Source organism: Cloeon dipterum, chromosome 3 (genome assembly GCF_949628265.1).
Source record: "Cloeon dipterum chromosome 3, ieCloDipt1.1, whole genome shotgun sequence".
In the NCBI taxonomy this organism is placed as follows: domain Eukaryota; kingdom Metazoa; phylum Arthropoda; class Insecta; order Ephemeroptera; family Baetidae; genus Cloeon; species Cloeon dipterum.
The window spans coordinates 7,753,489-7,778,909 of record NC_088788.1 but is presented as its reverse complement, the minus strand read 5'-3'; the positions used below and the strand labels follow the sequence as shown (position 1 = coordinate 7,778,909).

Sequence of the window (25,421 nt, the reverse complement as noted above, 5' to 3'; positions counted from 1 at the left end):
TACGTGAATCATTCATTTTATGGAGACCATGTTGTTAAACCATGCTCGCCAATCTTCCACGAAAGCCCCAAATAAAAAATGATGCAAACTATAATACTGCAAAAGAAAATGAGTGTACAGATGAGCTGCCAGAGATAGGCGACCGACTTTTCCTTAAGCGTCATTAATTGTCACATCCCATATGTGGGATGTATAGACACTCTACGACACCGCACTAGACACCACTTGGGGCTTTGGGCGCCGAGAATCATTACTCGCGCTCTGTTCACCGTGTTGCTCTGCTTGTTCATTGACGGCGCCCAGTCTCCTTGCCATGCGCACGCAATCGGCGGCTCTCTGTTGTCTGGGCAGCAGTCGCGGCCGCCAGCTCTTTTTTATGGTCCAGCAGCCACGAGCCACTGGAGAACAGAGACGGCCACTGCCTTGCTTCCCGACGAAGCTGGATCGATAAAGGCGGCCCATTGTCGCAGTTAATTGTCATTGAAGCGACAATTCATTTTCATCAAGGCGGGAGAGTTGAAAGACTTCATCTTTAATCCAAGAGTGTGTGTGTGTGTGAGTGTGTGTGGGTGCGAGCCGAAAGCTGAAGAAAGCCACACGACAGAGCGAGAGTGCTTGGCAAGTCAGGAGCCGCTAAGCAAATTTTACACATTTTACCCGCCGCAAAACACTTTTCACGGAAAAATTAGAGTATATTTCGCTATCCGGCGCGTATGACGGATAGCACGATGCAACACTCAGATAGCAGGATTACAGTAGAAAACGAGGTGAGATAAAGCCGACAAAAAGAAGCGGGATTTCACCCTCTGCAGTTGGTGGTGCAAAAGCTTGCTTGCTCTTTTGATCTCAGCAGCTGCGTTAAAAATTTGTCAGTCCTGGAAGAAACAATTAATTGTACTATATGAAAATGAAAAAAATGGAACAAAAGGCAAGGCTGTGTCAGAGTGAATAATAAAGTCAAACAAATGATTTACAAAATTGGTGGTTATTGGTAATTTGAATGAAATTTTTGAACTGATAAAAATTCAAGTTGCCTCATCAGTAGAAAAAATATAATCAAGGAAAATTATATAGTTTTGTATGTACATTTTGTATTTTCAACAATTTAATGTACAAAATCACAATTTAAAAAATATGCTTACTTACTTACTGACTGACTGTGAACTGTTGACTTAACTATAGAGGATTTTAGAGAATGATATAGAAAGATCCAATCAGCTGCAATAACTTCCACTTAACTCTGCACTGCGGTCTTCTTGTGGTTGGTTCGGCGATTGCTTTCCCACATTCGAATGGGTGGGGAACAACGACTGTGTGTATATGTAGTCTTGTGAGTAAAAAGTCTAATGACTTATAAACTTCACGGTAAAATTAGTCATGGGAATACGCAAAAGGAATGTTTTTTCTGAAATATTTTATCTTTTTTTATTTATTAACTCTTTCTTCTTCCTGATTTGTATGTACATCTTTATTAGAGCTCCAGTTTCTTTGTTATACAAAGATTACATCTTTTGCCTGAATAGCCCACCAAATATATTTTTTTTCTAAACATTCTTTTTGTTTACGCGTGAATTGAGTTGTTCTGCACGTTTTTTAAAGTAAAATAGTTTCAAAAGGCCCAATTTAAACTAAATTTGTAAGCTCTCCGACAATGCGTAATTTTGTTAAAGGCGGCGCGGCATTATCATTGGAAATTTGTCGCATACAAACACAAAAAGCTGGGCGACCGGTTTTACCGGCTGCAGCGACCCCTAAGCACATATAAAACACATGGGAGAAAAGAGATGCCGCGCGCATCCGCATTATTAACAGCAGTGAGAGTGAGTCGCTTTCTTCTTTAGAAGCGCTAGTTGAATTTTAGGGTACTTATTTTTTTTTGCTTCGGAAATGTATTTTTAACTCATTTATTCCAATCAAACCTAAAATAGCATTGCATCGTGACCTGCCTCAACGTGGCATCAGACAACAAAGGATTCGAGGTGCACCGCGCGGCCAACGAGAAGAATAATATGTTGCATGCAACATATTGAATTTTGCTCAAAACTTTTTGTTATGATTTTTTTGTTCAAAGTTTGTTAATAAAAAAAAACGGTTGGAATTGTCTAAACCTGTGAAATTTTTCTCATTTGAAAAATTTGAATTTTATTAGCTTTTCAAAAGGGTTAAATTTTCCCTCTGCTGCCTGCTGTAAACTTTCAAATTTGAATTTTTGGCGGAACATTTTTAAAAATAATAGTTTTTGAAAGATTAAAGAGGGGGCTACATGTCACGAGTGGTATAAGAGATTTTTTATGGGTGTGCATATACATAGTCAAAAACCTTTGAAAACACTTTTTTAACCAGGTGTCCTTATGAATAGCCCTAAATAATTTAATTTAATTTAACTCTAGCTCATCAATAAGTGAATCACTCATCAGTCCATTCTAAATCCTTTAACAATAGGGACATCAGAGAATTTGGTGAAAAACTAATTTGATACAACTATTTTTCTTATCGGTTTACTTTATAATTGTAACTCTTTAAAAAGATTTCTAAGTGAAAAATTCCGATTTTATCTCCTGATTGTAGGTGGGACAAATTTAGATATGTAGCTCAGCCCTACGTCCTATTTCAACACGTTGGGTGGCTCGAGTTAAGCTATTAAGACTTTTTAACCTTTTTAATATCCGCCGTGTGTATTGCTTGCCAAGCCTTGTGTCTGCGGGCGCTGAGGAGTGTCACGACACCGTGTAATACAAGACGATCCCGTTATTAAAACTACATTTTAAAATTATAATGTTGCTTGATTTTGGTTAGGAAAAAATCTTATTATTTAACCTCCTCGATTGTTTACAAATTTTATTTTTATTGAAAAATTCTATCTAGATGATTCCGTTTTTTCAGTAAAAATGGTTTTTTATTCGCATGTTAGATCTCAAATTTATTTTCTAGTGGACACTAAATTTGACTGGCCGAAAGCAATAAAAGCCAGGACCGATTTAAACTTCAGCCTATACATGTGCCTGGTCCGTTTCGCTCTGCTGGCACTCTAAAGCCACAAAACTGCCCCTAATGCCACACACGTTTAAAGGTGACATAATATCGTGCAAATTTATCTGCATAAGCATAGACCTAAGTCATGTGATCATTTTACGCAACTTGGACAAATACCTATTTCACTCTACAGCGTAGTAAGACTTACTTAAGTGGTGTCGCAGGTCTTAATGCTTTGATAAACAACAAGCATCTAATGTTGCAATAAAAACAGTTGCAATTCAAACTCAATAATATGTGAGTCATCAGTTTGGAATTTTACAACTCACAATTGCTTATTTTTTTTAAAAAATGATTTCTGGCATTCTGTCATTTCATTGAGTCCAAGACGAACTCAGGTCTACTTATTCCGTAAGAACTTTATAGTTCCGCTTAATGATGGGAATGGGAATTGTGGTGCTACTGCTAATTTTAACCAGCCCGGCCGTTATTGGCTCGCATTTAAGCTGCTCATGGGAGAAAATTTGAGCATTTCGGGGATTTCTATAATAATTATGTCCGCACTGAATAAAAGCAAAAATTTGCCCATCTCGAAAACCGATGAAAAGTTAAATTTGAAGAATGTCTCGCTATTGTGGCACGCGACCGCCGGCTCGTCTGCGGGCTAGGCCGAGTCATTTCACGACAATCACGCTTCTCAAACTCTAAATTTGCTACAGCTAAATGTACTATTTCAACAGCGAGGTTGTTTACTGTTTAGATTAGCGTAGAGGTTGAAATAGTTTAAATAAAGATTTCTTCATCCAAGATCGATCCGATCCGTAGCGTAGGACCGAATTGGGAATCAGGACGATTTGATTACCTGCTCTCTCCGAAACTAGACCAGCATATTCATTCTGTGGTATCAATTGGACAAAATTTGAGAACAAACAACAATACAGTATCTTATCTGGTGCTACTCTAAATTGCCTTACACATTTTAGCCAGAAATAATGTGTTTATGTGTCGGAGATCACTTGGATGCCATGATAACACATGAAAAGTATTTCCGCATTACAAATAACGTGACACGCGCTGACTATCAACAAATTGCTACTGCTGTCGCAATTGGAAATTTTTACACGGAAAAGAAGTGAGAATGAATAATTTTTGTTAACTCAATTGCATTATACAGCCCGCAAAGTCCCAAAGCATGATCTATTCTGACGATCTGCTAAAAAGCAGGACCGGACTCATTTAAGGTTTTCCGGGTTTTCCCTTGAGTAATTTTCTTGCGAAAAAAGGCAGAAGATTTTGGGTTTCCAAGATTTCAGCACGTTTTGTTTGTTGAAAGTGTGCCAACTTTGTAGGCTTAATGCAACAAATGATTCCTAAGATCTGCAATATATTGATTTAAAAAGTTCATTGGCTTTTCAATCGAAATGCCACTATGAGTGTCACAATTAAAATATTAAAATAAATCATTCTAGTTATCAAACAAATATCTCTCGACTTTGAATAGTATTTTAAACGTCATTGATAAGCTTATATCCCAACTCGATATACCTAGATCACCTTGGACAACTCAAAAGGAATTAAAAGTGTGTAATAGTGGTAACATTTGCTACTATTTTAATACGAGTTTAAATGGATTGTTCCCTAACATTATTTCTCGATCCTAAATTGAATTTTTTTGCTTTTAAGTATTTGTCAAATATGACTTTTTTGGGGAAATAAAAACGAATTAAAATTGAAATTGCTGTTTTCATCATTATATACTTGAAAAATTCGCCACACTACAGACTATATACGTACTTTAAATGCTACACAACATTTGACATCACGTTGATTTTCCATTTTAGAAACAAGGAGCAACAAGGAAAAAATTAATATATAAATTTATTTTTATTTAAATTGATTTATTGCATTGTTATGAACAATTAGATACAACTATACAAATTCAACAATTATAAAGGTGAATTACTTCATGGCCTTTCTATTTTATTTTCCATTTTTGGCTCTTTTTATCCCTGTCCGCGCACTGCACTATAGCACGAATGCTGAAACCCGGGTCGCAATAACACCGCGAACGGATAACATGGGCGCACCAGGCCGCACAGGGACCCAGACCACTCAAGGGTCACTTATACATCAAAATAAATATTATCATTAAAGCGGTACGCGGCATTAATTGTGACATTAAAATTGAAACATTAAAATTGTGAAGTCTTACTTGTTAGTTAATCCTATAATCTCTATTTGGGGTAATAAAACCTGGGTGGACACCACTATTAATTCTATTAAACACATTTACCAACCTAATATTAATATCACACATAATACAATAATGCTTGTAAAGAAGGTAGTACATATTACCCAACGTGCCTTCAAGCCCAGTTGAGAGATGGCTCCTCATCTTAGGCAAATGAGAATAAAAGGGGTCTTTGAATGCAGAGGGCACAGCGGGGTCGATTATCCTGTAATCCCAAGCTAAGATCACTGGATGATCGTTGCGGTGGCCGGTTTTTATGACGGAGAGTCACATCCTCCGGCCAAAGAGGACTCCTATCCGCCAAAGCCAAGCCCAACCGGTGCGATTTTGCGATGTCGCGAGCGAAATTCGCAGGGTACTAGATACGATATTTGTGCTTATTTGCGTATGGTCTATTGACCTGTTGTATAAACCCTTTGTGTTCGAAGCCGTCAACAGATGGCGCAACCATAGACTTTCTTAAAAATTTAGTTTTAAGGCACTTTCGCCACGATTTAAAACTCAATCCCACTACTGAGCATTTCATCACTTAATATATTTTCTTTTGACGATCTGAAAACTAAAATCGGTTAGGCAAATCCCCATAGAATCGTGAAAAACTATTTTTTTAATACAAATCTTTTCCAATGTTTCTACGGCGAATAGCTTAACCGATTTTGGTTTTCAGCACTTAAAAAGAAAGAATATTAAGTGAATAATGCACAATAGCAGGATTGAATCTGAAATCGAAGCGGAAGTGCCTTGAAACTAAATTTTTAAGAAAGTCTATGATTGCGCTATCTGTTGGCGGCTTCTAACACTAAGGGTTTATACAACTGGTCAATTACCAGTCAGCAAAGCCTACTAATTTAATTTCAGCGATTATTTCACCTTTGCAAACAGTGCAAAGAGGTTCAGAACAGGTGTTACAAAATGTTATGTGACCACAAGGTAAATTAACTTTTGACACTTCTTTCGACCTGCATATTGAACAGTTCAAAGCACCATCATGGTGCTCCTTGGTGGTTACAACTAAGCTTTCCTTCTTCTGGTCGTAATGTAGAACTTCTTTCATGAAACTGGAGCCCTTGCGCATCAGGAGATACTGGCAGCTTGAGTTCCACTTGCAGTGTTGGACGTAAGGATCGTCGTTGGGGTCCCAATCTTTCAAACCCAAATTGCAGTGAAAGCAAATGGCTCGATCACCAGTTCCTGTGTAAAAGAAACCAGCGAGGGCCATTTCTAGGGGCGTTTGCTTGAGACTTTTTGGCCAATAGTTCTTGAATGAATTGATTCGGCTGTTGAAAGTGGCGTATTTCGGGTTTAAAGGTGCAGACCAATCATGGATATTCAATGCGTGAGAGGTCACAAGAAAAGCGTAGCTTTGTCTTACAAATCTAACATTGGTTCCATATTTCTTCAATCCCTCCGGCACAGCAAAGGGGTTGGTGCCAATGTTTATCTTCGATAGGCCGTCATGTTTCATTTCAGTCTGTTCACTTCCAATAGGTATGTTGAATACACTTTTTTGGCTCTTCAAAAATGGGCAGTTTGGATTCCAACGCCTGTGCTCACCGTCCGGCGTGTCTCCCTCTTCCCATCCTCGAACTTCCAGGTTGCAAAAAGCACACCTGACGTTGTCACCATCTCCAGTGTAATAAAATCCACTTTTCGCTAGTCCAAAAGGTTTCACAAACTGCCAGTTCATCTTTTTCATCAAAGAAAAGAGACGATGGGCCTCAAATTTGTAATTCAATAAGCTGTCAACGTCCTCTCCCATCGGCACATTTTTAGAATCTTCAAAGGCAATTGTGCAATTCAATTTTTTTGCAAGAATCGTTAGGGTGTTTTTAATGCCTTTGCCAAAATAGTGCTGAAATTCTTCAGCACTGATGACCAATTTGCAAAAGTGACAGCGCAAAAAAGCACGCACACCGTCGATCAGGAAGTAAAATCCTAGCTCCGCCAGCATGTGTTGCATTTCAGGGGAATACGTCAGACGAAAGAAAAGTGGAAATGTGAAATAGCGATGCATTGCCAAATTTAAATTTAAATTTAGTGCGTGCGGATTTTCGTCTATGATGGGATAAGCTGGGGGTGCATTTGTCGGAGGCGTCCTACTGCTTTCGGCGGTAACTGGTATCCTGAAACACAAATTGAAAATTAGCATTATTTAAAATGAATGTGATGTTAGCTTTTAAAGTAGATCGCTGACAGTTTTCACCATTTGTTTTTTAAAGTGTTAAAACGAGCTTTATCTGTTATTCAAATTATTAATTTTTTTGACTGAATTGATACACTGATACACAATGGTCTGCAGCACATTAAATAAATTATTTCTGTGTCTTGATCTTGAATGCACGCATTAAAATAAGACTGTAGGATGGAGCAGTGGCGTGTACCATCAGTTTGCGTGCGTCGTAAAAAGGGTTCAAGCATATGATCATTTCTACTTACGAGGGATGTTGCGAGGTTGAAATCCCTCCTGCGATATCAATCGTTCTAATTTGTTGCGTTTCATTTGTTGACGGTACTGGATCAAGTGGAGGTAGTGGTACCACCACTTCAGCGATAGGCCTGAAAAAAATTTCTTATTTTTATTCTTGTTATGTCATTATATACAAAAAATAATTTTTGTTTCAAAATTAAATGTTTTATTTGAAGATTTACCAAATATAGAAATAACGGAATTAAATCAATGAAAAAACTATTCGTTATTATCAATTATAATTTTGATTTTCAAATATTTTATCAATTTTATTTGTAACCAAACTTATTTTTTCAAAATATTTAATATCATAGAAAAGCAATTATAAATCCTCTGATAAAAACAGGTTAAAATCTTATTTTTCGGGTTTCCCTTCATCAACAACAACAACAACAACTGCCACGCTCAAAGCGCGGCTCATAACCATTATTGTGTTTTCATCCAACGCGATCGCCGCGGCAAAGCATGCCTTTTGTGAGAGCTGCGTCGTCATCGTCAGTAGAGTGGCTCCCCCACTCATCAAAACGCGTGTCGCGTAAGCACTCACGAAAGTCTAGCTTTTAGCTTTTTCATACTCACAAAATTAAATCACTCTTTAGCCTTCAGGTGAAAATACGACGTTATAGCCAAAGCTGGCAAGGCTATTTCTTACTATCAAGTGCCAAATATTTTAGAAATATGCAAGAAATTTTCAAATTCAAGCAATCCAGGCGACTTTATTTACTTGTTTTTAAACTACATACGTGTGTGTAAGTTTAGAAAAGGTTCAGTAATGAAAAAATTAACAGCAAAAACCTGTGTTAAAATAAATTATAAAAGCGATAATTATTAACTATCGTACCTTTGGTTGAGTTGTTTGAGTTTCCTGCTAGTTACACCAAGAGGATATTTCGTTTGCGAGCCATCGCGGAGCGTTTGCGGCAGTCCTTCATGCGCACGGCTCTGCATCGTTCACTACTGCTGGAACTTAAACAGCTGCTATGGCTGTTATTTCCTCAACTTGTTTTTTACTATCGATATATATCGTCTGAAAATATCGATGTTAAAATATCGTCCTATATAACCTAGGGGCGGATCACGGCACCGTTTTTTAGCTCGACCTTGAAACGCTGTACAATGCTTGCCTTATGCCCAGCGTTGCCATTTTTTCTCAAGGTTGCGTTGCCGTGATCCGCCCCCTATGTTAATGCTACAAAAATATCGATATTAAAATCGATTTTTATTTGGCCATGACTACTCCCAAGTGTAAGACTTTTCGCGCGGGCTATTCCAAGGTATTAGACTTTTTTTATTTATTCATAATGACTCAAATGACTCTAGAATATTCCTTCCGGTTGCGTCGGGCTTTGGAAACAGCGATTTCTATTGTTTTCCGACATTGTTTTGCGATTTTGCAACACTCCTTGAATTCGTATTTTTTGTTTGTGAGCATAGTTAATGCTACAATCGCCGCTCCCACAGTGATTTGTGTCACTCATGATGACAACAACACGTTTTTATTCATATTGCATATCTGTTGGGGGAACAACTTTAATTTACAAAACAAAAGCTAAAATTGCAACTATGCATTTTGAAAACTAATTAAAATATAAATAAATAATAAATGATGTTAAATATTGCAATTTTACTTATCCGCGTGTGTGGGGATATGGATTAGCCGAAATGGCAATACAAACTAGTGCTCCAATTGATTCTTTTAACTGCTTGTACAATAATTAGTTAATCTATTCGTTCTGACGTAGCGAATAATCGAAAATTTCTACTTCCCTCCCGATTTAAAAATATTTGTCATGATGATAAAAAAACCCTAATTATTATTAATACAGGAAAATTAAACACGTTATGCAGAAACGGGTGACTATATATTGTGCAGTGTACGTTGTGACTGTTTAATTTGCATGCAATGTAATTTCATTTCAAAGACTTACCTGTGTTGCGTAAAAGGGATCGCAAAATATATAAAGCTGATGTGAGATATTACGTTGAGAGGTCAAAGGTCTTCTCACTGAAAATGTATAGCCCTGCAGAACCATTATAAAGATAAAATAGTGTAAATAAATAGGTTTTGGGGTGCCGATGCAGATACTAGCTTATTGGGGCACCAGCTTTTATATAAGGTTGAAGAGTCAAAGACTTGACAATGATGAAATTGTGGTGACGGACTTCCCTCATTTCGTTAGGCTAGAAATTTCGCGTACGCTCTAGATACCCCACATTCATTCTACACTCACACGGAGCTTTCCAGAAAACTCAATTGTAACTCTTTTCAAATTAACTATTTTAATAAACTAATTAATGCCTTTTTTAATTAGTTCATGTAACAATATACTGTAATTTTTGACAGTAAAATTGAACCTAATTTCATCTGAATTGGTCATACACAATATTAAATATTATTCAAACTAACTTCGACTTTTTGAGACGTTAATTTCGAACATCAGTTTTCAACCACCCCTGTTGATTTTGTTTGACAAAGTTAATCAGTAGTGAAATTGACTTGTTGTGTTTCATTCACCACAACTCTTAAAACATTTTCAGGTATTAAAAATCTTTCAATTTTTTTCTTCTTCCCAAGCATGAGAATTGAGGTTATTTGTGTGAATTAACAAAGGTTATGGAGTAATACTTTGAAATTTAAAAAATGATATTTCTAAAAATATCTACAGATAAAAAGTCTACGCCAGCTGGGCAGCGAGACTTTCTGAAGCGCCTACCTCAACATTTACGTATATATTTTTTCGTCTCTCGCTCTCGTCCCCCACCAGTGAAACATATTATAAAATTTAACACGCAGTCATCTTTTTAGAAATATTCCTTCCAAATTGTAAAAACAAAAAATATTTCCAAGTGGTCAGAATTTTATCCACCCTTAATTTAAGGGATGTAAAGTAGTGAGAGACCACGCTTGCTTGAAAGAAACATGGAGAGTAATATGACTGACACAATGAAAGTCAAAGTTGATGTTTCACATTATGAGCCAATCCAAGAAATTTTAATTTTTAAACTTCGTAAATTGCTGTATTGTGTTTTACTTATTGTTTTCTTATCAATCATCCATATATCAAAGGCCAAAGGGCCTTCATATGGAGGAGCCTTGAGAGTTTTGTGTACTACTGTAGCGCTTCTTCTAAGATAAAATTCAAACCAGTGTGTATCCAGTTTCATATTTTCGACCATTTTCTGCGCAAAAAAGGCATATTTCTCTATAGTTACTTAAAAAATAACTATTGAATCGGAAAAATCGAAAAATTTGTGTTGCCTTGGTTCAAGGACTTTTTTGCGTTTTATGTGCTGAGACTTGCTCACGGTGTACAGATTCGAATCGGCCCATCTGCATGCTTGTGCCATCTAGCGAACAAAAGAGGAAATGCTTTTATCTCTTCCGTGTCGAACGCAGGCTGGCTCATTTTTTTATCAAGACGAAACATTCAGCCGCGCCATGATATTATTTTTACTGACAGCACATAGTTATAGACTTCCCCTAGATGAAAGATCTAAGGAGCAGCATCCCAAAACCCATTGTAAAATGTTGTTTACTAATAAAAGACTATGATATTTTTATCCAAATCATACGAGCAGGTTGCTATATGAAATTATTTTTCGGACAATTTCCAGCAGCCCGCCCTTTTTCAATGTTGCGAACACTGTGTTGAGATAAATAATTTATTTATTTTTGTTTTGTGTGTTTAGGCCGCCAGTTAGAGCCTAAAAATGTTGAGAATAATGAAAGTCGCAACTGAAACCAATGAAGGACAAAGTCTGATTATTTCTTCATAGACAAAAATTCCTCCCTGCGGTGATAATTTCAAGTCAGTTACTAAATTGATGCTAATTTAGTCCTATATATCTCTTCGCACAGGTCTACAATTCAAAATTTAAGACTGACAGGGTTTCTGACTGAAGGTTTAGAAGGGGGAATCTGCGAAATCGCAAGATGTAATTATATATCAGCTTTTTCAGGCCTATTTTATACCTCCTTTAACACCGCAGCAAACAGAATAAACACCCCTCTCTCTATGACATGATATCTTATCATATTTTTTATCCTCTTCTGCGAATAGTTACGGCTGGGTAGAGTGTTAGACTTTTCAAGCTTTTCAACTTTGATATATGTTTCATATTTAATGAAATCAGTCAGTGGTTTCCTGTTGCAATTGATTTTTTATGATATAAAACTTAAAAAATAGTGCATCTACAGAATTTAAAATTTTATAAAGCCTAAATTATTGTTAAAAATAGGAAAAATACACACGAAGTAATGAGTTATTATTTCACCTCTCACTTCTCTATATTCTTTAAAATAATTTTGTGCAATATTTGTAAAACAGCTAACAAAGATAATTTTATAATTAAAAGATTTACTTCTTGAAACTCGAGTTAAAAAGCGACATGTGCCCATTTTTGCACAGTTAAGAGCTATTGAAACATTAAATTATTACTAAAAGAAAAAAGAGCTCTTATGGGTTTATAGCATACATTTCTTTTCTGCATTTAATACGTGCAATCGATGAGGGTAGTTCCAACCGAGTATTTCTCTCGCGCGCGCGTTTCAGCATTCCAAGTGGATAATTTTTGCAATTCTGATGGTTGGAATTAAACTAGTTTTACAAAAAACAAAAAAAGATATTGTTCGGAAGATTTTTCTAGATATTAAAAGTTTAAAAAAGAACAACAAGATTTGAAAAGCTTCTCTCAATACCCCGAGCTCGAACCAGTCGTACGTAATGAAATTTTTACGTTCACAGTAAGTAGCTGACGTGTGTTTCTTTCACAATTTTGTTACAAAATATAGTTATTTGATGACACGGATGACACGAAATAAACTGACAAGAAACAATTAGTAAGTAAAACCATAATGGGATGACACATGAAATTAAAAGTTACTATAAAGGTAGCGCTCAAAATCGTCGGTATAGGATTTTTGTACTGCTGTCTTGTCCAGACAAATGTACGCATTAAAAGTGGAAGTTATAAAATGGCTTCAAAGTCCAAAATGCTCTCTTGTTTGACATGTTTACATAATATATCTTTCAAATGAAACAAGAAAAATGTTTGATTCATATTTTAAATAACACGCAGGGACAAAATAGCCTAATAGAGTTGCGGGATAGAAATCCCATAGAATCTTATTTATTTAATCTTTTTTATTTTTCTTTATTGCCGATGCATGAATCAACAAGCTCTTTTTCTATTAAACGAGCTGAGCATTTTTTATTTCAAAAGTGCCATATAATACGTTACGTTATGCCAGCAAACCTCCTAAAGATTAATTTGTGTGAAATCCTCTATATTGAATATAATTATTCTAAGTGAAAAAGAAATCCCATACTTTAGTTGTTAAGTCTTCCTTCAACTTACTTTTTTAGAGAACGCATCATGGATTGGAAAAATAACAAGAAAAAGCTTTGGTAAACAAGCAGGTATTTTATTTTTAATTTTAAAATATTTACATTTTTAATTCCACGAATAAAAGTTTTGCAATTTAATTTCTACTTTAGTTCAACCCCAAAAAAACTAATTTTATTTATTCAAACAAGCATGCAGTTTTTAAATTGGAAATCTGCCGACATCTACCAAATTTTGCACCTATCACTTTTATTGAGGTACATCTTGGATGTTTTGTTACATCCCCACGCTTGGGAGAATGCGCCAAAATTTTTCAGCGGCTCGTTGACCCTGAATCTGAAGGGACTGTAGCCTGGTAATCGCGTCAAAATAGCTTTTTCCGTGAATTCAACAGTTTCGCTCGAACAAAATAGCTAAAATGTGGAAGATAGTTATTTTAATTTAATTAATTTGAAATTGATCCATTACGTTGGCGTATGAAAGGAAGAATAGACGTTCATTTGTATATTCCTCGAGGTTTTTCAGTGCGTATATCTTGGATTGGTTTTTTTGGCGTAAATAAGCGCGGTATGCAGCTCTCAATCCTGCGTTGTCTGCAAGGTCTTCGTACAAGGTATAGTAAGCATTAATCTTAAAAAATATTAAATAACATTTTTTTATTATTTTAAAAGGCAGACATATATACTTACGCCTTTTCTTAAACGGACGAATCCTGCCAATTCCTTTGAGTATTGAGCCACCAGGGGGTAAGTGATATTTAAGAATGCACGAACTGTTCCGTGTGTCCAAAATGAATTATTGTAATTTCCATGCTTATCGCGAGCTGCGTAAAAAAAACAAACGAAATGAAATATTTAACAAATCGCTGGTGCAAGACGCACAAAACGTGGCATAGCTGTTCGCCAACTCATGGCCAAGCATGACTCCCATTGCTCCATAGTCCAAAGCCCTTTAAATAAAATAAAAGAGTTAAAAATAATATTGTTCGATTTGTTATAATTGAACGCACTCTAATCCCATTCCTAGAAATGGAGGATTCAAAGCCGCCGGCAGCACAGCTGAAATGATGTACAATTTTTTAGATTATAGGCAATAGGAGGCACGACATATAAAGACCAATTGAATTCTTGTTCGGGGCATAGACGGAATTCTTCGCTATCACATTCAGGTCTTTCTCGTCAGTAAAAAGAAAAGATGCTTCAAGACCAAATGTAGCGTTGACTTCTTTTGCTTTATCGATTGATGCCTTTTTGCTCGCATCGTCCATCCACTCGCTTTTGTTTACCATTTTCGCAAATTCAACCTTGATGTTGTCAAGCATTTTCTGAACCTAAAAATATATTTAATATTTCTTATAAAAATTAAAGATGATAGTTAAGATGAAACAATTAACCTTCGTTATTTTGGAAATTTCCTCTGCCTCATCGGAAATACCACTACCAAGGATCCATTTGAAAAAATAAACTATCGTTCTCAAGCAAAATGTCCTAGCTGATTTCGCACTCACATCAGGAAATTTGTCTGTATTGTTTGAATATTTCTTGCGTTTAGAATAAATAATAAAAATCTGATTGAGATTTACTTATATACTCTTCCAAGCAGAGATAGAATCTGTTTTTGGCATCCTCCAAGAAACTATTTTGCTCCTTTTCTTCTACCAGAATTCCTGAAATAGATCATGCAAATCGAGGTAAAGTTAATTGGTTCTTTATAAAGGAGGCTTGTACGTTCAAAGCTTTTAGTGATGTCATCGTAGGCCGAGGTTAAGCTGAAACTCTGGTCTTGGATTGAAGTAGAATTGCCGCTGACAGAGTGATTCTTAATATATCCTCCACAAGCAAATTGGTAGAAATCGGCGCAAGGATCAACATCGAAATCTATTGATTTAAAAATACGATCCGCTGAAAATTTAAATTATATAAAAATTGAAAGGATTTAATGCTCAAAACTATATAATACCTGACGCCTCACATTCCTCGGAATCACAAATTTCGAGTGTCTCATTGTTATACTCGCTAGGTATGTGGAACGAATCCTCTAAAATAGCTAAATGTGCAATGGAAAGATTTAAAAAAGTTCACTTTAACAATATAAAAGTAAAATAGCTGAAATACCTAGTGCAGTTGTCGCTGAGAGCAGACACAGCAGTAACGAAGTGCGGCGATGCATGACTCGAAATGCTGGTGAAAAGAGAAGAACCGTGTCTGTACTCTTTTTTTACTTAATAAAGAATTATTGCGTAAAAATTACAGGTTGGAATTTAATCCCGTGAAGATGAATTAAACTAAAAAGTAAATAAGAGTGAGTGGTGTTTTACTGCAGCAGCACTTTAAAAATTACTCTTACTCAATTTTTAAGAAATTCATAGGTGTATATGAACTTGAAATAATAAAAAAAATCTGATGTCTTCAGAAAACTATCGTGTGTTAAGGCTAATTTAACTTTCAACATTAAAAATAAGAGTTGCTGGTCATGAACACGTAACAATTGTTTGTATATTTGTCAAAGACACGCACAACATTTGGATATTCAACAAGTTGCTTTTCTCTCGACTGCGTCATGTCCCGATTTGTGGAGGTGCTTCTGTGTCTCTTATTCGGGATCAATGCAGGATTCTGCATTAATTTACGCCCACTTTTCGTGCAAAATGCAACTCTAAACGGTATGTGGAAAGGTTTTATTTTTAAGACACGATATTAAATACCAAACTTCATTTTATAGAAAGTCTGTCAAAGCCACTTCCAGTAAATGAGTCAGAGACTTCCAAAAACCAAGACAGTGGGGAACCTTCTTGCGGTTCGATGGAATGCAAAAAATCAGGTTCTTCACAATTATAAAATTTAAAATGATTAATCAAAATTTCATATTATCATATATAGCGGTCCGTATTCAAGCCTCAATGGATTTGAGCGTTGATCCCTGCGATGATTTCTACCAATTTTCGTGTGGAGGCTTCATGAAACAACATCCTGTCAATGGCTCATCTATCTCTATATTCAATCAAGTTTTTAATTTAGACTCAGCCTTTGACTCACTAAAAGAGGATTTAATCAGTATAAAATTTATTGCCACAGAAGAAAAAATCCTATTAATATATGTCGTTTCTTTAGAAATCCTTGGAAATGATTCTTCACTGGAACAAGCACGAAATTATTTAGTTCATTGCGCAAAGACCGAAAGTAAAAAACCATAAAGTTTTATTTAACATCAAATTGTTTCTATATCATAAATTTTCAGTTGAATCACTGTCTGAGATTGATGAGGACACAAGGAATCGATGTGTCAAAGAAACAATTTACAAATACAAATGGATTCTTGGTGCTGCCCAGGGAGACGAACAAGACGGAAAATTGAAAGCAGTAAAAAATGCATTAATCAATTTAATTGCATTATTTCTATCTAATGAATTTGGTTTTTAGCTTGGGAACATGCTCAACGCCGTTAATAGTGCGTTTGCAAAGATTGTAAACGGAAGCAAGTGGATGGACGAGACGAGTAAAAATGCTTCAATCGACAAAGTTAAAGACATCACTGCGATTGTTGGCAATGAAACTTGGATTTTCGTCTATGACGAGCCACCAGAAAAATTTAGAAGATCGATAAATCCGTTAGCTACGAATGCTTTCTACGCGTTTGAAAGAAACGCAATACGTAATGATTATTTTAATTTATTTCTCATATAAGAATTTGAATTGAATTTTGATTTTTTTGGGAAAGCTGTTCTAACGGCGATTTTGAATCCTCCTTTATTTGGAATGGGTCTTGAGTAAGTTTCGCAACTTTGTTGAAATTGATAAAAATTACTTTCCTGATTTTTTAATTAGTGCTTTGGACTATGGAGCGATGGGATCCGTTCTTGGCCATGAATTGGCGCGTAGCTACGCCATGTATTGTGCGTCTTGCAGAATATTTCGGTTTCTTCCTCTTTTTATAGTTTTTCTCTCTAGATTATGATAAATTTGGCAAACCTGACATGCTATGGACACAGGACACTGCTGCAAATTTCATGAAAATCAAGGAATGTTTCGTTGCTCAATATGCCAAGGAGTTTCAAAATTTCATAACAATTAGGAAAAGTGAAACAGGAGATGTAAGCTTAGATGAAAAAATACATTTGAATTTAATGAAATTTAATGACAGGTTGACGGCGTGAGTACCATGAATGAAAACATTGCTGACAACAGCGGACTCACAGCTGCCTTCCGCGCTTACAAACGAATAAGACCAGTACCTAAAAAACAGACTTTGAAAGGACTAGAGAGCTACACTCCAGATCAGCTTTTCTTCCTGGCCTACGCAAACGTAATTGTTTAAATTAAAGGATTTAATTTATTCTTAATTTTGTGCTTCCTTAGGCTCTCTGCTCGAGCGAAACAGCGGAATTCACGGAATCAACCATTTTAAGCAAAAAAACCGGATTGAGTCCTTTCAGGTTCAGGGTCAACGTGCCGCTGAAGAACTTCCAACTCTTCGCCAAGGCTTGGAACTGTCCCCGCGGCTCAAAAATGAGCCCTTATAAAAATGATACGTGCAAAGTTTGGTAGAAGATTCTTGTATGAATTTAAATCACTGTTAAAATAAATTTTTAACGAAGATTAAAAAAATAAGGTTTAAAATTTATTTTTATTGCGGATCAGCAAAAGAACTTTACCCCATACAACCCTAAATTAAATTAGAAACAACTAAAATGTCTCCATAGGGAAAAAAGGGAAAATCAGTCTGTATCTCTTTATCAAAAATAATATGGCAGTGACAAATCGTTTAATTCTTCGTGAAGTTTGGAAAATTTGGAGCGTCAACTGTTACTCTCCCGGAGTTTGTTTGTTGAGTATTCTTCAGATCATTATTAGAACTATATAAATTTGATTATTAGTCAACAGTTTCAAATTAATCCTATGTACATCAGTCACCACTTTAAAATGAGCTAAAGTGAGAGAGGCGAGCGCTCCATGTCTTGTGATTATGCAACTCGCAGAAACGCTCTGCTCGGCGGAACAGTATATCCACTTCTGTGTAAAGCTTACAATACACCATATCGATTGACTTATTGTTAGCCGAAGAGAGAAACTTACACTTAAAATCCTTAGTCAAACTTTTTAAGGACGTTCAACCTAGAAGCCTCCTCAAGAAACGGTCACATGCGTTAAATAAATTGGATTTTTGTTAGTATTTTTTTATACCTACTCATGTTATTTTGTAAATATTTATTCAAGCCACACAGAAATGTGCACTCGTATGCCACAACACCAAAAGCAGAAAAAATTCTAACATACCTGAATATACTTCAAAGCGTTTCTAGCAATGGATCGTTGTGTTTTGGTGCTGCTGCTGGTTTTGCTTCCGATTATCATAGAAGGTAAGTGAGCTGTTTTCTCTTCAAAATCAGCGTTAGGAAATGATTAAATAAAAAAAACTGAATTTATTGCAGGGTGCTCGAGTAGAGCATCATATTATCCACTTCGACGAAACGATACTAGAGGGTGCTATTCAGAAGAATGTGTTGGTATCGGTGAGAAATCGTCTAACCAAATGTTGAGCAATAATTATTTCCATAAATTTTTAAACATTTAAGTGGACAGTTTTCGGACGACGATGGACCTAACGGTTGATCCATGTGAAGATTTCTACCAATTCGTTTGCGGCGGATACGTGGAAAATAAAACAGTCGACGAAATGTTGGATTTTGATTCAGAACCAAGTTTCAATTTGGCCTCCGCTTACAATGATGCGATGAACACCGTGTACAGTATGAAGATTTATTATTACTAAAGAGGATTGATAGACAGGGACAAATTAAATATTATTTTTAGAATTGTTTGTTACAATGAGAAGTTAAAGAAGAATTATATACTGCAAAAGCCTGGAAAATGCTTGTTGCCAATGCATTAACTCGTCCCTTAGGATTCAGTTAAAGCCTAAATTGATCTAATAAGCACTGCAATTTTGTGAAAAAATTGGCTGGAAAGTTAGCGTGCTTTTCAAATGGTAATGGCTGTCTCCTTACTTGAAATCCGATTTAATTTCAAAACCAAGAGTTTCCCCAATAAGTGGCATACACCCCGTTGGACAGATCTCGACGAGAGGAATTGTAATATGCCAAGAAAATATGTTCAAGCACTCAAAATTTTGGAGAAAATTGGCAAAATTTGAATTTTTACTGTAAGAAGGTCCTTTTTGATTATTGCAAATTGTTGAACAAATTGTTTATCGATCATTTGTTCATGGCATCCAACAATTCATACATAAACTTTTGGCACAAACTGAATATAATGGGATTAGTTTTTGCATTGAAAGCAAGGATTTCCCGGTGTCAATCCTCTTTGAAGAAAATGTTTTGCATTTTCAGGTATTTTTGCCGACAGTTCGAAAGAAGAATTTCTTCTGAGGAGAGCACGATTGACCTTTCGTCCGTGTATGCGCAAAAACGGTAATGACCGAGTAAATATTTTTTACGCCCAATTTTAATATTAACACTTTAAAGACGGTCTTTCCAGCAACTATTTAAATTGCTACAACGTGACAAAGTCTCATTTCAACTATTTGCTCGGTGCTGTGTACGCTAGGAATGATCACCAAGAGCAGGAAAAGCGGGGAAAGATTAAAAAAGTGGACACACACAATTCAATTTGAAGCCCCTGTTTTTCTAACTAGGATTTTTAGGTGCAGGACATGCTCAATGAAGTTAGGTTTTCGTATGCGACGATTGTGAACCAGAGCAGGTGGATGGACGAAACGTTTAAGGAAAGATTTGCAGAAAGCGCAGCAAATATCACGGATGTAATTGGATATGAACCAATTGTTTTGGACCATCTCGCAGATGATGACAAACTGAAAAAAGCATTTAATCCACTCAGCACTGACGCCATCTTCTCAGAAGAGAGAAATGCAATCTGTAATTATAAAATTGCCTTTAAATTTATCTCATATTAAAATTATGAATTAAACTTTCTCAGTTGTGCCCCTGTTGATGATGAACCCTCCAGTTTTGAACCGAGGACTTGGGTTGAAGTTCAGAATTAATTAATTTTTTGTCATGAGGATTGTAACATTTTGCTTTCAGAGCTTTAGATTATGGTGCGATGGGAGTCATCCTTGGCCAATTAATAGCGAAGAGCTACGTCTCATTTGGTGTGATAATGCAGTATTAATTTTGACTTCTTGCTTCTATATGTTTTTCTTCATAGATACCGAGAACTCTGGATATTATTTTACCAAACCGAAGTCCCAGTTGGAATTTCAGCGTCGCAAGAATTGCTACGAAAATCAATACGCCAAAGAATTCATAGAGTTAATCAATTTAATGGAAATCGGTATTTTTCCAGTGAGGATAAAATTACATACAAAAGTAAATAAAAAAATAAGTGGGTAATTTTTCAGATTTATGATGAGCCAACTCTAGATGCAGACTTTGCGGACAATGGCGGCTTGCAAGCCGCATTCCACGCTTTCCAACGAATCAAGGACCAATCCAAAAATATCCAGCTCGAGGAATTTGGAAACTTCTCTCAAGAAAAGCTCTTCTTTCTTTCCTACGCCAAAGTAAACTTAAAAATTTGATACGCGTTCTTCCAAACTTTAATTTATTTTGATCATTCCAGATGATGTGTTCGAATGAAATTATTGATTCCTCGAAAACCGCGAGAATATTGAACTTAAAGAAAGGTTTCAGCCCTTCCAAATTAAGGGTGAACCTACCTCTAAGGAACCTGAAAGCATTCGCCCAGACGTGGCAATGCCCTCTTGGATCAACGATGAACCCTGGAGACAGTAGCATTTGCAATATGTGGTAGACGGAGACTTATTGTTAGTCAAAAATTAATAATAGCAGCGGGGGCCAGGTGTGCGATAAAATTGGTTCGCACTGCGCAGATTCAAGATGGCGTCTGAATGTGGGAAGCAAAAAGCTCTCTTTGGATTCCCGTAAAAGTGTCAAGAGTTTGTTTTTACGATCCAAAAGACACATTTAGTACAAGCACATAATGCAAATTATGCCACAATATTAACCGGTTGACTTGGTTCTTTACGCGAATTTTTCACGTGACCGTTTTTTCATGTCATACTCCACCGGACGCCATACTTCCGCGTCGCACGAATCTGGCCCCCGCTGAATAATAATTTCATATACATTTTATGTCTTTATCAAATTTTTTAATAATTTAATGTATTCAATTATTGGATTTAAGTGGGACAGATTTTACAAAATGTTTAAAACGCGATTAAATATAAATTTTATAAGGTTTGCGAGCTTACAATTATTTCCCCTGGCTTCTAAAAAGTACTCCTTTTGAACAGGAATATATAGAGTGATAATCAATGATCATACCGCGTTTTAATTAAATTGGAAAAAATTGTGTTTTCCCATCATTACATCGGATATTAGGCATATATAAACATTTTAAGGCGGTCTTAAAACGGTTCTAAAAGCTTTTGTTATTCTTCAGTTTTTGTAAACGATTTTAAATATATTGTTATTAATTAACCGTAATTTGAGCGTTGCTCTTCTCACTTGCAGCTGTCACGATTTATCACAAGCTTCATAGCTCAGGAGGTATTTTGCTTTCTCTTTTCCTTGCTAACTTTTTAATTTTAACTCGTTACCAATAATTTATTTTATTGTTTAACAAAGATAGAGGTATTCTATATAATTCTGACAAGAAAAGGGTTTGCGTTCGATTGCTGCTTTGACTGCAGCTGAGAAGACATTTGGCTCGAGTATGCCGAAAATGGTAGAGCTTCATTGGTTTTAATTAAAATCGTTCTTTAATATTATCGAATCTAAAGTTTTGTTTCAGACAATCTGTGATCGTTTGCATTTTGATTCTGCTTTGCCTGCTGATAGCAGTCTTTGTCTTTGCTGGGGAAAAAAGTAATTATTTATTTGTAATATTTTAGACAAAATCTCAAAACTTATTGCAGATACACATCAAAGTTATGACTATCATGATGAAATCGAAGTCTGCTCATCAAAGGCGTGTCAAGAAACAGGTTAGATATTTTAATATCATTAATTTTGATACACTTTTTTTATTTTGCAGCGAAACGCTGGCGGGGAGCAATGGATTTGACTGCGGATCCGTGCGAAGATTTCTACCAATACGCGTGTGGAGGATTTATTGCTAAACATGCGACCAACAGCGATTCAATAAAATCTTGGGACCAATCTTTCAACTTTCGATTGAGCTTTGACACAATGACCGATTATGTATCCAGTATAAGAGATAAATTTGTATATTCTTTTCATTAATTTTTGTTTTTAGATATGCTCTTCGATGAACAATTTGAGGAGGAAGTTTTGAGGCATGCACGGTACAGCTTCATTTCTTGTGTCTTTCCTAATGGTAAAACACGACGACCCTTATTTTTTAACCAAACTGAGTTTTTTTTATTTTATTTCAGAAATCATTGACATAGGCGACATTCTAAATTTTTATAGCGTGACATCAATCCACCCCGCGAGAGTGAAGGCTTGCACCACTAGCGTAATGCGAAAATTCACCTGGGCCATAGGTGCTGCGTTCGTCAGGCAGGATCCGCAAAAGGAAAATATTGGAAAGGTAAATTATTCTAACGCCTCCAGGTAAATTTATTCAATCAAACTTTTAGGTTCGACACATGCTAAACGAAATCAAGCTTGAGTTTTGGAAGATTGTGAACGACAGCTCGTGGATGATTGATAACTTCAGTTTGGAAGAGAAAGCCTTGAAAGTAGAAAGTCTGACCGAAATAGTTGGCTACGACCCTTCGTTTTTAACTGACACTGAGAAGCCGAAAGATTCGTCCTTTGTAAGGGAACGAGGTCCTCTCGCTAAGAGTGCTGCCTATTATTCTTCCGGAAATATTTTCTGTAGGTACTTCAATATTTCTTAATCATAAGGGCTGAGAATATTTGTTGATTTTGAAAGTTTCTACGTAATTATCTGAAATTGCAACTAAATATTATTTTCCTTCACAACCGATTTTAATTTATTTTGGCTCAAAAAATCTTTACAACTCAGATTTGTTTTTAAATTTCCGAAATCAGCCTTGAATTAAATAAGACTAAGGAAAAATATTGAAATTCTCAACCCTTAAAATCTTTTTAATTGATTTTCTCTTAATTAGTTGTGTGTTTTCTGGTATTTAAAGTTGTGCCGCTGATGATCATGTACCCTCCATATTTCCATCTCGGTCTTGAGTGAGTTATATTATTTTTAATATTATTTTTTTACATTAATTTATATCAATGATTTATTTATCAGTGTCTTGGAATATGGTGCGATTGGAGCCATTATTGGTCATCACTTTTCGCATTTGTTCTTCGCAAAAGGTGTGTCTAATATTCACTCAATTTCCCCCATCTTAATGTCATTTTTTTCAGGTGGATTCCCTGATTTTATTTCGCGACCATACTTATATCATTATTTCGAACTACAGGATTGCCTCGTAGACCAATACGTAGAAGAGTTCAAAAGGTTCCTCGCCTTTAGGAAAAACGAAAGCGATAGAGTAAGCATTAAAAATTGTAAAATTATCGTCCATCAAAAATATTTCCTGATAAAGATTAATGGCTTCTACACCTTGAACGAAAACATTGCGGACAGCGTCGGTCTGAAAGCCGCTTTCTACGCCTACAAGCGACTCAACGGCCCAAAACGTAAGCTGGTGGACTTCGAAAATTACTCTACAGAACAGCTTTTCTTCGTGTCCAATGCTCATGTGAGTGGTTTTTTAATTTTTAAAATTCCACAAATTTAATTTGATTTAATCATTCCAGCTTATGTGCTCGAGTGAAACGAAGCAATTCACGGAATACACCATTTTTAACGAAGTGCACAGCCCTTTTCGGTTTAGAGTCAATTTGCCGATGGCAAATTTCGACGAGTTCGCCAGGGCGTGGGGCTGCCCTTTAGGAACCAAGATGAATCCTCATAAGAGGTGCGTCGTTTGGTAGACGTCAACGATTACTTTTGATGTTCATTTTATTGTTTGGCTTAATAAAAGGGGAAAATCTATATCTATACAAATTGATTTTATGATTTATTTCCGTAAGTCAAAGTGGATGGGATTTACTGATTTGGAAAATTCTTTTGAACTGCTACGTCAGCTCTCTTGTTTTCTCCGTAATACTATTAAATATAATTCATAATTGTTAGTCAATTAGTTGTGTGATTGTATCAGTTTATAAATAATAAGCAAGCTCTGCAAGTGAGATAACTGCATTCCAAAAAAGTAGAATTCTCTTTTTGCAATTATGGCCGCACTTGACATTAACTGATTTCTCAAAAATATAAAGTCATTATTAAAGTCAAGATTTTTTAAGAGAGCACTCGGCCTATCAAACTGTCTTATTAACTGGCCGACACTAGCTTCTTTGTAGACGATTCAGCTGCTAGATTTGCTCTTGCTCACACCGAAAATTATTGTAAATTTATTCAAAACCATTGGTTTAAGATTTTCCTGACTGAGCCGGGGTTTTTCGACACGCCCGCGATAATCGACCAGAGATGGAAAGTCGCATGTGCTACACAAAGAGGCACACGCTAACACGGCATGCATATAAAGGTTTCAATTATCTTCTGTGTAAAATAGAATAATTCCAATGTGAAGCCCTTCCTGCTGACTTTGTTTGTAAACTTTGTGATAAGAGCATGGACTTTTGTCATTTTCTGAGCTGTGATAGAAATCAGATGAGTCTGACCCAAGCTGAAAAAATGCCAGCTTAATGACTTTTAAAATATTATTATTTTATAGAATCTGTTGTACACAAATTGAGTTTAAATAAATTGATTGATTTAAAATATGAGGCAATTCTCGATACATGCATTATACTTTTTTGTATAAAAACGTGACGATCTATATTAAAGTGAATCTATTGAAATTGTTATTTAAATACGACAAATATTTTAAAGAATCTGAGAAGATAAAATTGGAAATGTTAATTATAATTACAAAACATTGTCCTTCGTATTTTTCATTTTAAAATCGTGACAACCCAAAACATTTTCTACGTCATTTATTGATTTAACTTGCACGCAGCTGTTGCAATTTACCGCAAGCTTCTGTTCGCGGCAGGTATTTTGCTTATCATCTTTTTGTTTCCAATCTCTATGCAACATTTTTATTTTAACTCGCAATCGGTGATGTTTTCATAGTTTTATCAAAGATAGCTCGTACAAAAGAATATCAACTCTCTACACGCCAACTGAAAAACCTTTACCTTTGATTATTGTTGCGTACCGTGTTAACGACTGCAGCTGGGAGAACACCTTTGGTATATCGGAAATGGTAAATAGATTAAATGCGTGGTTGTTATTAGAATCATTTCTTTACTCCCGAATTTATAGTTTTGTTTCAGCCAATCTGTACTCCGTTGCATTTTGATTGTGCTATGCCTTCTCTCGGTGG

General features: G+C 35.9%; 3 protein-coding genes across 3 annotated transcripts; 2 read left to right on the top strand and 1 right to left on the bottom strand.

The window, feature by feature from the left end:
- Positions 1-4,856: 4,856 nt before the first annotated feature.
- LOC135940563 (baculoviral IAP repeat-containing protein 2-like) lies at positions 4,857-8,674 on the bottom strand. The gene is made up of 3 exons (XM_065485494.1): positions 8,533-8,674; positions 7,661-7,780; positions 4,857-7,347 (listed from the first exon to the last, which is right to left on the bottom strand). The coding sequence occupies exons 1-3, from the start codon at positions 8,637-8,639 to the stop codon at positions 6,048-6,050; spliced, it is 1,527 nt and encodes a 508-aa protein (XP_065341566.1). The 5' UTR covers positions 8,640-8,674; the 3' UTR covers positions 4,857-6,047.
- A 7,221-nt stretch (positions 8,675-15,895) lies between these two features.
- LOC135940240 (endothelin-converting enzyme homolog) lies at positions 15,896-25,400 on the top strand. Its single transcript, XM_065485046.1, has 28 exons — positions 15,896-16,090; positions 16,148-16,216; positions 16,275-16,396; positions 16,457-16,688; positions 16,755-16,803; positions 16,862-17,127; positions 17,178-17,339; positions 17,393-18,546; positions 18,610-18,783; positions 19,384-19,464; positions 19,519-19,643; positions 19,698-19,929; positions 19,991-20,045; positions 20,098-20,165; positions 20,222-20,358; positions 20,415-20,576; positions 20,636-21,763; positions 21,819-21,903; positions 21,954-22,022; positions 22,073-22,246; positions 22,295-22,375; positions 22,434-22,591; positions 22,641-22,881; positions 23,163-23,211; positions 23,276-23,343; positions 23,395-23,522; positions 23,577-23,732; positions 23,791-25,400. Exons 17-28 carry the CDS (start codon positions 21,752-21,754, stop codon positions 23,965-23,967), a joined length of 1,398 nt encoding a protein of 465 aa, XP_065341118.1. The 5' UTR covers positions 15,896-16,090; positions 16,148-16,216; positions 16,275-16,396; positions 16,457-16,688; positions 16,755-16,803; positions 16,862-17,127; positions 17,178-17,339; positions 17,393-18,546; positions 18,610-18,783; positions 19,384-19,464; positions 19,519-19,643; positions 19,698-19,929; positions 19,991-20,045; positions 20,098-20,165; positions 20,222-20,358; positions 20,415-20,576; positions 20,636-21,751; the 3' UTR covers positions 23,968-25,400.
- LOC135941240 (membrane metallo-endopeptidase-like 1) lies at positions 16,466-17,581 on the top strand. The gene is made up of 3 exons (XM_065486589.1): positions 16,466-16,576; positions 17,178-17,339; positions 17,393-17,581. Exons 1-3 carry the CDS (start codon positions 16,466-16,468, stop codon positions 17,579-17,581), a joined length of 462 nt encoding a protein of 153 aa, XP_065342661.1.
- Positions 25,401-25,421: the final 21 nt, after the last annotated feature.

What these genes read in the sequence shown, in the direction of transcription:
- LOC135940240 (XM_065485046.1), top strand. An exon ending in TGTCTTTGCTGGGGAAAAAA is followed by an intron (nt 21,904 to 21,953) that starts GTAATTATTTAT and finishes AACTTATTGCAG; the next exon opens with ATACACATCAAAGTTATGAC. An exon ending in TTCTTGTGTCTTTCCTAATG is followed by an intron (nt 22,376 to 22,433) that starts GTAAAACACGAC and finishes ATTTTATTTCAG; the next exon opens with AAATCATTGACATAGGCGAC.
- LOC135941240 (XM_065486589.1), top strand. Translation starts at nt 16,466, where the DNA reads ATGCTCAACGCCGTTAATAGTGCGTTTGCAAAGATTGTAAACGGAAGC. An exon ending in TTAAAGACATCACTGCGATT is followed by an intron (nt 16,577 to 17,177) that starts GTTGGCAATGAA and finishes ATTTAATGACAG; the next exon opens with GTTGACGGCGTGAGTACCAT. An exon ending in TCTTCCTGGCCTACGCAAAC is followed by an intron (nt 17,340 to 17,392) that starts GTAATTGTTTAA and finishes GTGCTTCCTTAG; the next exon opens with GCTCTCTGCTCGAGCGAAAC.
- LOC135940563 (XM_065485494.1), bottom strand. Translation starts at nt 8,639, where the DNA reads ATGCAGAGCCGTGCGCATGAAGGACTGCCGCAAACGCTCCGCGATGGC. An exon ending in CTCAAACAACTCAACCAAAG is followed by an intron (nt 7,781 to 8,532) that starts GTACGATAGTTA and finishes AATTTTTTTCAG; the next exon opens with GCCTATCGCTGAAGTGGTGG. An exon ending in TCAACCTCGCAACATCCCTC is followed by an intron (nt 7,348 to 7,660) that starts GTAAGTAGAAAT and finishes TTTGTGTTTCAG; the next exon opens with GATACCAGTTACCGCCGAAA.